We start from the raw sequence: 12,469 nt of genomic DNA, 5'->3' as shown, positions 1-12,469 counted from the left end.
AGGCTGGTCTCAAACTCCTGGCCACAAGTGATCTTCCTGCCTCAGCCTCCCTAAGTGCTGGGATCATAGGCATTAGCCACCTTGTCTGGCCCTTATTTTTCTTTAAAAACAGGAGCAATACTGAAGGATAGACTATCAGGATTTTGAGCTTTTAACTTGGTCTGCTCCCTTATTTCTCACCTCTCTATCTGAAGTCAGAGGGAGAAGCCATAGTGAATGGAAAACAAGGGATAGGGCTTAGTATTCCATCATCATCCCTTTCTAGCCATATTTATTGAATTAATATATAAACAACACAAAAAGAAGGGATTAGATAGGACCAAAATAAGAAGGAGAATAGAAACTACTTCTCTTCTGCCTCTACCAGAGAAGTACAGTAGCAGCAAGACTTTTCCTAGTCACCAAAGATTGTCATCTTTGTTCCAGAGGGCATTTTAAAAATAAATTTATTGTGTTTTCTAAAGAAATGAAAAATCCCTGTGGCAGTTGACAGTTTTGCCATATTTTAGAGAAAGCATTAAGTATCTATTTACACATCTACTTTGTTTCAATGCAGGGATGTTAGTGGTTAATGGATAAACAACTGGAAAAGATTGAAAAATATTATCATAGATGAGGCTAAGAGTACAATTATTAGGAACTTTTCTGGAGCTTAAAAATAGTTCTTTTTCTTTTTGAGATGGAGTCTCACTCTGTTGCCCAGCTGGAGTGCAGTGGCATGATCTCGGCTCACTGCCACCTCCGCCTCCCAGGTTCAAGTGATTCTCCTGCCTCAGCCTCCAGAGTAGCTGGGACTAGAGGCAAGGTACCACCATGCCTGACTAATTTTTGTATTTTTAGTGGAGATGGGGTTTCATCATGCTGTCCAGGCTGGTCTCAAATTCCTGACCCTCATGATACACCTGCCTTGGCCTCCCAAAGTATTAGGATTACAGGAGTGAGCCACCATGCCCGGCCTTTTTTGTTTTTTATAGAGGGAGTCTCACTGTATCGCCCAGGCGAGAGTGCAGTGGCATCATGTTGGCTCACTGAAACCTTGGTCCCTTGCCTCAGCCTCCTGAGTAGCTGGGATTGCAGGTACCCCATCACCGTGCCCAGCTAATTTTTATATTTTTAGTAGAGATGGGGTTTCACCATGTTGGCCAACCTGGTCTCGGACTCCTGACCTCAGGTCATCTGCCTGCCTCGACCTCTCAAAGTGCTGGGATTACAGGCATGAGCCACCACACCTGGCCAATAGTCCATATTCTTTAGCACAGCAGTTTCAAGCCCATACTAAATACATAGGGATAGATGCAAAGATTTAGCTTTTAAGATACTCAGTAACCGTTATTTATGACATCAAAATTGGAAATAACAATAATGTCTTTCATTATGAGATTGGTTTACCAGTCATCCCTTGATGTTCATGGGGGATTGGTTCCAGGACCTCCCAAGGATACCAAAATCCACAGATCCTTGTCTCTGAAATGAAATGGTATAGTATTTGCATATAACATTTGCACATCCTCTTATATACTTTAAATAATCTCTAGGTTACTTATAATACCTAACACATTGTAAAGGCTATATAAATACTTGTTATGCTGTATGGTCTAGATAATAATGACATGTACATGTTTAGTTCAGACATAATTTTTTTTTTTTTTGTATTTTCAATTTGAAGTTGGTTGAGTGCGCTGGTGCAGAACACATGGACATGGAGGGCTGAGTGTATGTCCACACATTCTACAATGAAAATCGTCCTTGATAATTGTCCCTTGATATGAACAGATACCATAATATATAATGAAAAAGTCAGGAGTTGTGACAGTTTAATCTTATTTTTTGTTGGTAAAAAGAATTTTGTTAAAGGAAAAGATCTAGAAGAATTAGAAGTCAGAGTGAGGCTGCCAGTATTGGGGCTCACACCTATAATCCCAGCATTTCAGAAGGCCAAAGTGGGAGGATCATGTGAGCCCAGGAATTTGAGACCAGCTTGGGCAATGTAGTGAGACACTATTTCTACAAAAAGAGTTTTTAAGCAATTAGCCAGGCTTGGTGGTGTGCACCCATAGTCCCAGCTCCTCAGGAGGCTGAGGTGGGAAGAAAGCTTGAGCCTGGGAGGTCAAGGAGGCTTTGGTGAGCCACGGTTGCACCACTGCACTCCAGCCTGGGTGACACAATGAGATCCTGTCCCAAAAGAAAAAAAAAATCAAAGTGACCGTTCTGATATTAATTTTTTGAGTGAGAATTCAACCATTAACCAGTTTTCTTAACCAGTTTCAGTTTTTGAATAGGCCAACTGGCACTTTTTCTTGTTCCATGGCCACAGCTGCAGATGCAGCTTCTCTTCTGGGAAATGTTTCCTGTTCTTCAACAAATTCTTATTGACTATTATTTACCCTTGTGAAGTATTCAGAGATGAATAAAATATTTTTTCTCTTGAATGGATCATCATGTTTATTATTCCTACTAGGAAAAACAACTCTACTGTTATAAAGTTAAATTGTACATTTCATTTCTATCTGTCATTGTACAGAATGAAAATTTTTTAGCATTTTATCACCCTAAGAAATTATATTGAGTAAACATGTAATTAACTCCAAAAAAGTTTAGGTAGATTTGTTGAAGGGAGATTCATAGTCTGACCTTAACTATGCTCCAGACTGTTTTATTTCCTCCTGTCCTCCAAAGATAATTTTCTACCACCCTGATCAAGTTGCTCTTTTGCCCTGTTACTCTGGGATTGTGTCTCAAATCTTTAAGAGAATTTCAAACACAGTGATCATGTCTTGCTACTGCATTTTCCTGGTGTTTCATCAGCTTACTAGGTTTTGTGGATCAGATACCTACAGTTAAATTTTAGTTACACATTTGTTAGCATGGCATTAATTTCTGTAGCTTTCTGGGTGGTTTGTAACTGTTATTTTTGATCATAGAGTTTGACCTGCTTAATGCAGTCATTCCTACCATAGAGGGAACAAACTTTTTGTTCTTGTTGTTCAGACATAACAGATTATAATAGAAGAAAGGTGACAAGTCTTGATAGTACTCAGTCCAGGCCATTTACCTGGTAGTCCTCTGTCTGTTTGTGTGCCTCTGCTTGTTGCCTGTGTTTCTATAGAAAAAACCACATTCAATAAAAAGGCTTGTGTTTCAGGCCAGATAAAAGTGGTTGCTTAACTTTTATAAATTTCTCAGTTGCAAAGAGAGTTCTTTATTACTCCCAGGGGAACAGACAAAATTGTGTCAAGTAGGAAGAGTTTGCTCTGAAGTTTCTTGGCCAGATTTGAAGATGCTTTATTTGGATTTGTGGTTATTACACAATAAAGTATTGGGTTTTACTTTCTCAAAATAAAACATCCAACAAATGAGCATTAGACACTAGTCTTACACATTGTTTTTACTTGGATTTTCAAGGATAATTATTTAAGTAGGTTTTTTTCAGTTGATTCTTTCATGGATGTAAACAAATGAAAATGTGTGTGTGTGTTTTTTTTTTTTTTAAACAAGCGTTTTAAAATTTCTATCATATTATACTTCATAGAGGTTCTGGACCTTGCCTGGGTACTTTCTTTTATTGAGATTTGTAATTGAGGCCGAGATTCTTACATAATTTGAGAATTTTATTTTTAATAGTTGAATTCTCAACAAAAGGCTGGAATGTGTGAAAGTAAATTCTTTCAGCACCAAAATTATGAATTGATTGCATTTTATGAGGCATGGAAAGTACTTTTCCCTAATACTATAAAGTCATATTGTCACTGGGAGAGGGGTATGACTGCGAGTTGTCTAGGTTCTTGGCATTTTGGACAAATAATTGAACAAAATGCCCAGCAAACCAGAGGAGGAATGAAGCAAAAAAAGAATGAAAGCAGGGATTTATTGAAAATGAAAGTATACTTCACAGCGTGGGAGCGGGCCTTAGCAGTGGCTCAAGGGCCTGGATACAGAACCTTGTTGGGTCCAAGTACCCTCTAGAAGTTTACCCTTGACCACTTCAAACTCACCTCATGTAAATGAAGGGGTAGCTCACAATCAGTCAGATAGGTTGCAGAAAGTAGCCAACCAGAGGCTGAAATGAATTTACAAAGGTCACACTGCTTTACAGACATCTGATTGGTTGCAAAAAACTTTTTGCAACCAATCAGAGGCTAGGATGAAGTTACAAAGTTATAATTCTATGCAAATGAAGACTCCACCCACAGTCGATCTGATTGGTTATAGATAGCAATCATTCAGAGGCTGGAGCAGCCATTCAGTGACTTGTTTGTGGACAGCCCCATTCAGAGGCTGAAGTTACAAAGTTGCAAATGAGGACTGGACCTGCTATCAGTCTGATTTTTTTTCTGACAGCCAGTTTCCCATTGTGGGGCAGGGGTTTGCAAAGGGAATATCTTGTTTCTTTTCTTACTTAGGTGTGGAAAGTTTGGGTTGGTTTTCCTAATTTAGTTATAGGAAGTCAGCATGAAACAGCCTTAGGTTTCCTGCCTCTAGACCCTATTCTCCTGCCTCAGTATCAGCCTAGCTATTATAAGGATTAAGCAGTTCTTCCTCTCAGTTTCCCTTTGTGAATATGCTTTCGTTAAATATTAAGAGAGCCTTTTAATATATGAATAGAAATTGTACTAAATTAAAAAACAAATTTGTGTTACTAAATACATCCTAAAAACTAGAAGAATATTATAATAACTTTCTCCTACATCAGGAAGCATTCAGAATTGTCTGAATTGAATGTAAAAGTCTTGGAAGCTCTGGAACTATATAACAAATTGGTGAATGAAGCACCAGTATACTCAGTCTATTCAAAGCTCCACCCTCCAGCACATTACCCACCTGCATCATCTGTGGTTCCAATGCAGGTGAGCATGTTTTTCGAGAACATTTTCTAAATTATAAACAAGTTTTAAAGTAAAAGAAAATGTTTTACAGCATAGTATTAAGATTTCTATTGTCTGTGAATAGAATTATAAAACTTATCTTTGTTTTAGTAAATTTTGGTTAAACAATTAACATTCACCAAAACAAGTTAGGCAGATACTCATATTTCACATTTTAGTTCAATTTTAACATAGATGAAAAGACCATTCAATATGTGAGGGTAGTTCCGGTTCTTCATATGGTTTTGTAATTATAAAACATAAATCTTTTATGTAAGTATAAATCCTTTTTGTAAATGTGGAATACATATATCTTTTTTTTGAGACGGAGTCTCTGTCACCCAGGCTGGAGTGCAGTGGTGTGATCTCGGCTCACTACAACCTCTGCCTCCTGGGATCAAGTGATTCTCCTGCCTCAGCCTCCTGAGTAGCTGGCTCCACAGGCGCATGCCACCACACCCGGCTAATTTTTTATTTTTAGTAGAGACAGAGTTTGACCATAATTCCTGACCTCAGGTGATCCACCTGCCTTGGCCTCCCAAAGTGCTGGGTTTACAGTCATGAGCCACCATGCCTGGGGAGTATAAATCTTTTGATTTGGGACAGTACCTGACATATCAGAATTCCCCCAGGTGAGGTACTAATGCTGTTCCTAATGTTTGACAAGATTTAACATTTCATGTAAAATGTCCATAAAGATTTGACTTACATGATTATTAACAGGCACAATGAACTTCTTGATGAGTATGCTTTATACTTCCTTTTCTTAGCTGCATGACTTAAATGGTTAAAAATTTATGCATAGCAAAGGTATACAGATCTAGGAGGTACAGACTCCATAAGCCAGCCATGAACAGCATCTTTTTCCAGTACTTATCACGTTTTTTGTGTGCTTGACATATGAAGTGAATACTTACATTTGTCAGTATCCCCATTCAGAAGTGTTTTTGAAATTTCAGCCAATTAGCCAATTGAATTCAGAATGAGCTTAGATGAGCAAAATTCATGTTAATTTATGAAAACTGGTATATAAAGGTGCATGTGAAGGAGACACCCAAGGAGAAAGGGTAGAAGGTGGGTGCATAATTTAGATGACTTGACACAACATAATTGTTAAGTAAAAAAAGAATAGTCACCATGGTAACTGTCACATCAGACAAGATACATTTATCAAATATGCCATGCCTTGATCTTTTTGAAAATTAGGAGGGTAGGAAAGATTTCTGGCGCAAAAGACATTTGGGGTTTATTCAGTATTGCTTCTATTTTCAGAGTTGTTTGCTGCTGCTGTGAAAGTGGAACAAAACAGCAATGTCTGCACCATTGTATGATAAAACTATGTTTGCTTTTTTGTGTGTTTGTAAAGGGTTATTTGCCATTATGTGTCAGGTTTTGGTGTTTAGTCACATTCTATTTACAGACTGCGTTTTGCCAAGCACAACTCATTTCTCTAAAAAGTTAACTTTATTTCTGTTTGACTCCTCACATAACCTGTATCTAAACTGTTCACTTATAGGAGCATTTGAAATATTCAAAAGTTTTTCTTCTAATTTGACAAAAATATATCTCTACTAGAAGCAGTTGGGATAACACATTAGTTATATCTGTGTAGGCTACTCAGGAAACCTAAACTGCAGAAGTTCATTTTCACAGTCCTAGCCTATTGTCAGTAGATCGTTAAATGTCTGCTAAGGAGGTAATGTGATTGTACTTAATATAGTTTATTTGGCATTTCTAGCATCCTAAATTTTCATATGAATGGTCTTTGCTTTAAAAATAGCTTAATTTAAAACTGGATTGATGATCATTGTGATATGATATGATATTAAATGGATGCATTGTTTTGAGGCTATATATGGTAGACAGGTGGTGGACCCTGTCCTTAAGGAGCTGTTGTCCTGAAAATAACTAGGGCACATAAAAATGTCCAAAGAGACCTAGACCATTTTTGCTATTTCCTGAAGATACATGTCTTTTACCCACAACTCTTCTTTTCTTTTGTCCTGTTTGTCTTAAAGGCAGGAAATAAACATTGCCTCGGAAGGCCTGGCGCCCTTATACCATTTCCTTTTCAGCTTTTTCTCTTAAGTTTTATTCTTAGGAAGGAATTGGATGAGTCACCCTGAGATGAGGATAAAGAAAGTTATCATTCTCATAGTGACTTGAAGTAATGGTGGGCTTCCCTTCAAGGGAGTGTGTAGTTTTCTGTGGCTCTACAGCAAGACATGTTTACTGAGTAATAGGCAACCTGGATAGATTGTAATCCACTACTTAAAAGTACACCACCTGTCTTTCATCCAGCTTGCTGTAAAAATAAAAGAACAGTCAAACAAATCAAATTTCCATAGATTTGGCACTGTGATTTGACAGCTCTCCACTTTTAGTTCTAAGATGGATAGATTGGTAGAATCAGATTGCTTCTCAAAGAACTATATTTTCTTTCCTATAAGTCTTTTAACACTTTATTTATTTATTTATTTTTATGTATTATTATTATTATTATTTTTTAACATTTTAAATATTAGGCACATGTTTGGGAGATCAGTGAATCAACTTTTTCTTTTTGATTACTAGACATATCCAGTTCAATCACATGGTGGGAACTATATGGGTCAGAGCGTTCACCAAGTAACGGTTGCCCAAAGCTATAGCCTAGGACCAGATCAAATTGGTCCACTGAGATCTCTGCCTCCAAATGTGAATTCCTCAGTGACAACACATTCTGCTCAAACTTCCTATTTAAGGTAAGTTTTGGGAACTGTGTTACTTTTGTAATTTTATGTGTTAATTTTCCTAGATTTTCAGAATGAGAATATATAGACCCTTATTAAGATGAAGTTACAGAACTGTTTATTCATAATCTTGTGAAGTGGAATGGTGGGACCTTAGCTTTGCTACCCATACTGAGATGGTCGCCCTTACTTAAGCTTGTAGTCTGCATCCCTGGGACAAAATAAAGCTAATTGTTCTTTATGAGACTAAGCCCATGATGTGCTTAGCACTGTGGTATAATCAGCCTGTAAAGTAGTCCCAGACTTAATTATCTGCATGCACTCCTAAAAATTAGAAAACTTGTTACTTTGACCCTTAAAAAGAAGGGTGTTTGAACTATAAAATTTGTAGTTAAGTTTTTTTTTTTTTTTCCAAGACAGAGTCTTGGCCGGGCACGGTGACTCACACCTGTAATCCCACCAGCACTTTGGGAGACCAAGGCAGGCAGATCACAAGGTCAGGAGTTCCAGACCAGCCTGACCAACATGGTGAAAACCCATCTCTACTAAAAATACAAAAGTTAGTTGGGCGTGGTGGCTTGTGCCTGTAATCCCAGCTACTCGGGAGGCTGAAGCAGGAGAATCGCTTGAACCCAGGAAACAGAGGTTGCAGTGAGCTCAGATCGTTCCATTGCACTCCAGCCTGGTGACAGAGCAATTCCGTCTCAAAGAAAAAAAGATGGATCTGACTTGGTCACCCAGGCTGGAGTGCAGTGGCGTGATCTCAGCTCACTACAGCCTTGACCTCCAGGTCTCAAGTGATTCACCCACCTCAGCCTCTCGAGTAGCAGGGACTACAGGTGAGTACCAGCATGCTTGGCTAATTTTTGTATATATATATTTTTTTTTGTCAAGATGGGGTTTCACCATGTTGCCCAGGCTGGTCTCAAACTCCTCAGCCCAAGGGATCTGCCTGCTGTGGCCTCCCAAAGTGATAGGATTGCAGACGTGCACCAGTGCACCCAGTCCTGTAGTTCTGTTTTTTAATAAAAACACTTCTACTCTGAAAGTTATATTTAAAGCTTCCTTTCTATTCACTTTGTTTAACCATACAAAATGTTCATTCAATATAATAATATGTAGATGATCTCTAAGGTCTCTTCCCACCCTCAAATTCCATGAGTATGAATTTTAAATAGTATATGAAAATTAAATAAATCTCATATTAGTGTTCAGTTAGAATAAAATACAAAATTTTGCCATCCTTGGTGACACTAGTAATTATGGAGAAAAAACTGGTGTAGTGTTGAAACTAATTCTCTTTTATTGTAAGCGGTGTATTTGGTGGAATTTAAAATTACATAATTTTAATTAAAACTGTTTTTAAATAGATGGGGTTTTATCACCCAGGCTGGAGTATGTGGTGTGATCATAGCTCACTGCAGCCTCCAACTCCCAGGCTTAAGGGATCTTCTAAAACCTCTGCCTCCTGAGGAGCTGAGACCACAGGTGCATACTATGCCCAGCTAAAGTTTTTAATTTTTTGTAGAGATGAGTATTGCTATGTTGCCCGGGCTGGTCTCAAACCAGCCTGGCTTTAAGCAGACCTCTTATGTTGGCCGCCCAAAATGCTGAGATTAGAGGCGTGAGCCTCCAAGCTCAGCCCTAAAATTACATGTATTTCAAGAGAAATGTATGCCATAATAGTTATAGGAACAGACAGAAGTCCTGCAATTTGGTGAGATTTTTCAGCATAGTTTGTGAAGTGTCAGTAGATAAACTATAGTTTTGGACTATCCTGAGGGTAGATTTTGGGTCCTATACAGACTGTACTGTTTTTCCTTTGAAAGTAAAAAGTGATTACTGAAGGAAAGCTTGAAGGATATTTGCAGAGAAGAGGTGGACTTCTTTGCGCTTGATTTGGAGATGGGGAAAGGAGAATGTAGGCTGAAGGTGGCATCTTGAGCCAGGGCTTCATTCTCATTGCAACCGGCCGAGGGTACTTCCATCAGAAACAGTTTGCATCGCCTCAGATGGTTTCTAAATGTTTTTAGTTAGAGATTCTGGAGAAGGCAAGTTAAATCGGCCTTAGAATCTTACATGTTATTTCTTTTCAAGTAACCTGTCTCTTCTTACCAAATATAAAACTACATTAACAAGCCCAGCGTGGTGGCTCACACCTGTAATTTCAACACTTTGGAAGGCCAAGGCCAGAGGATCACTTGAGCCCAGGTGTTTGAGACCATCCTGGGCAACATAGCAAGACCCAGTCTCTACAAAAAAGAAATTTTTTTTAATTAGTCAGGAGTGGTGGTACACCTCTAGTCGCGGCTACTGAGGAGACTGAGGCAGGAGGACTGTTTAAGCCTAGGAGTTTGAGAATGCAGTGAGCTATGATCTGCACCCCAGCCTGGGCAACAGAGCAGGATCCCATCTCAAAAAAAAAGAAAATTTGATTAACAGTATTCAGTGGCTGGAGTGATTAAATTGTAATCAGAACAGCAGAGCTACATAAACTTAAAAAGAAGATGGAAAAGGCATTTTTGTCATGATGGTTGATCTCTAACTGTAACCTAGATATTGCAAAGTAAATATGGTTTTCTTTATAAAATTTTGTTTGTAGCACTGGACAAGACACTGTTTCCAATCCTACTTATATGAACCAGAAATCTAACCTACGATCAGCTACTGGTACAACTGCTTACACACAGCAAATGGGGATGTCTGTGGATATGCCATCTTATCAGAACACTGCTTCCAATTTGCCTCAACTGGCAGGCTTTCCGGTGACAGTTCCAGCTCATCCAGTTGCACAGCAGCACACAAATTACCATCAGCAGCCTCTCCTTTAGAAACAAAGCAGCCATTTTCTTGAAAGCCTTCATAGGTGTATTATTCAATCCTTGTGATTCCAACCTGAAAACATTGAAACTTTTTTCCTCTCAATTCAAAAGGACTATGAATGAATAAAGCACAAAAACCTCTCATACTCTATAAGGCCATAAAACGTCTTTTTTTTTTTCAGTCCAGTTTGTTTGAAGTCAATCTTTTGATTAGAGACAGCTTAAAGATGCTTTCAGTTAGTTTTGTCTTACTTTCCGATTTATCTACATAAATCTAGATACCCGTTAGGTAGCCTTATGACACTAAACAGTATGAAGTAGGAGTGTTAAAATATTATTTTAAAGAAACCACTGTTTTCCCCTAAAATGTCATAAGAGCACTGAAGAACTTGAAATATTTTTTTCAGAGTGTCTCACTAACTTTTTTGTTTGTAAGCATTTAGCTTGCCAGCATATTTCCTTTTGGCTCCTTAAATTGCAGTTGTGTTTGCAGTATTGTCGCTTTTGCTCTCACTGATACGTTGAGTAGTAATTAGCATATAAGCAAGAGCAATTTGGAAGGAACAAAAATGTTTTCTGTGATTAACAGTGAAGACCTTATAAATGCAGATGTGTGATAAAGCATCTAGTCAGTTCCCCCAGCCAGTCAGGCCAACTGTGCAGGAATTTGTCCCACAAAACATTTCCATTCCCTAAGGAAAAACATTTCCTTTTCTCCATGTATCTCTGGTATTTAGAATTGCCACTAGTAACCTTTTCAAGTGACTTTGGCTATTCTCTAATGAAGATAGGTCCATTTGTTTTTCTCCCTGCAATATGGTATGCAGAGATGCTGCATATCCTTTTTATGGGATCATGTGAGTTTGAGCCATGAGACATTCCTAATAATTTGTTGTGAGATATACCAAGCATGGATGATAAGTGTGTTTTTAGTGATGTGTTTTTTTTTTTTTTTTTTTTTTTAAGTAATTCAAGTACTGTTGCTAAGCTGTCAGCATACCAAGCTGTTGAAAAAATCGACCATTTCTTTGTGAAGTAATTCTGCGCCTGGGGAATAATAGCAGGTGATGACTTCATAGAAGATGACAGGTTGATAGGGAGGCTATTGAAGCAGTTTTTCTGAAGCCCGTATTTTGAGTTAGTTTATAGTGCTAATAGGTTCTATGTAACTGTGGGAGTTTGGTAGTAAGCCAGTAGGGATTATTTTCTCTCCTAAAAATTTGCACACTACTTCATCGTCTACCAATTTTTTACATAATGCAAAATAGAAATTGCAAATACATATGCATATGGAAACATATTTAGACTGGGAAAAACAATGGACATTAGTTTTTAAAAAGTTACTTGCATAGAAGCAAGATTTCTGTATTTGTTTTTTTAAAGCAGTCAGTCTTACTACTAAATCCATTTCAAGATAGTTCTCTGAGAATTTTGTTATTTATCTACAGAGATTTGATTATAAATATGTTCCTTTTTCAAAGAAACTTTGTCCTAGAACAGAGTAGTCTATATGGGACTGGATCTACATTTAAATGGAAAAATTAGCAGTATTTGAAAGCTCAGTTTATGTCTTACTTCAGATACAAAAAACTGAACAGAAAGTTTTAACCTTTAATAGCTCCTGTCCTGTTTTTCATTCAGTATTTTCCTATATGTTAATTCAGTTATAAACTTCTGAATGGCACCTTTTTGGAAACAAATTTGTTCTTTACAAAATAATAATTTTTAAAAACCATTAAAAAATCCAGAGCTGCTCTTGGTAATAGTCAACATTTGCATATATATGGAATTTCTTACATTTTTTCTCCCAAACTGTATTTAATAAACTTATTTTAATGTTTGTGTATTTCATGTATAATTGTGATCTCAGATATAAAAGCTTAATTCAGCATGTCTTTGAGCCAGTATAAATACTGCACAGCCACTAAATTGGGATCAGCCATTATAAATAATATAGTTTTAGAATAATAAAACATCACACACACACACACACACACACACACACACACATATATAGTGTATATTGACACATTGATAAAAGTTTATACATGAA

At 37.5% G+C, this 12,469-nt stretch overlaps 1 protein-coding gene across 1 annotated transcript in view; it reads left to right on the top strand.

The window, feature by feature from the left end:
• The window catches only part of STAM2 (signal transducing adaptor molecule 2), a 55,762-nt gene extending 43,500 nt beyond the window's left edge, over positions 1–12,262 (top strand). Inside the window, exons 12-14 of the mRNA XM_032286418.1 lie at positions 4,691–4,844; positions 7,437–7,606; positions 10,197–12,262. Of these exons, the coding sequence (XP_032142309.1) occupies positions 4,691–4,844; positions 7,437–7,606; positions 10,197–10,425 (553 nt within the window). The 3' untranslated portion in view covers positions 10,426–12,262. The remainder of the gene's footprint in view (positions 1–4,690; positions 4,845–7,436; positions 7,607–10,196) is intronic.
• Positions 12,263–12,469: the final 207 nt, after the last annotated feature.

Source organism: Sapajus apella, unplaced genomic scaffold (genome assembly GCF_009761245.1).
Source record: "Sapajus apella isolate SASKATOON/1434 unplaced genomic scaffold, GSC_monkey_1.0 scaffold18, whole genome shotgun sequence".
In the NCBI taxonomy this organism is placed as follows: Eukaryota; Metazoa; Chordata; class Mammalia; order Primates; family Cebidae; genus Sapajus; species Sapajus apella.
This window is presented reverse-complemented; position numbering and strand designations above follow the sequence as displayed.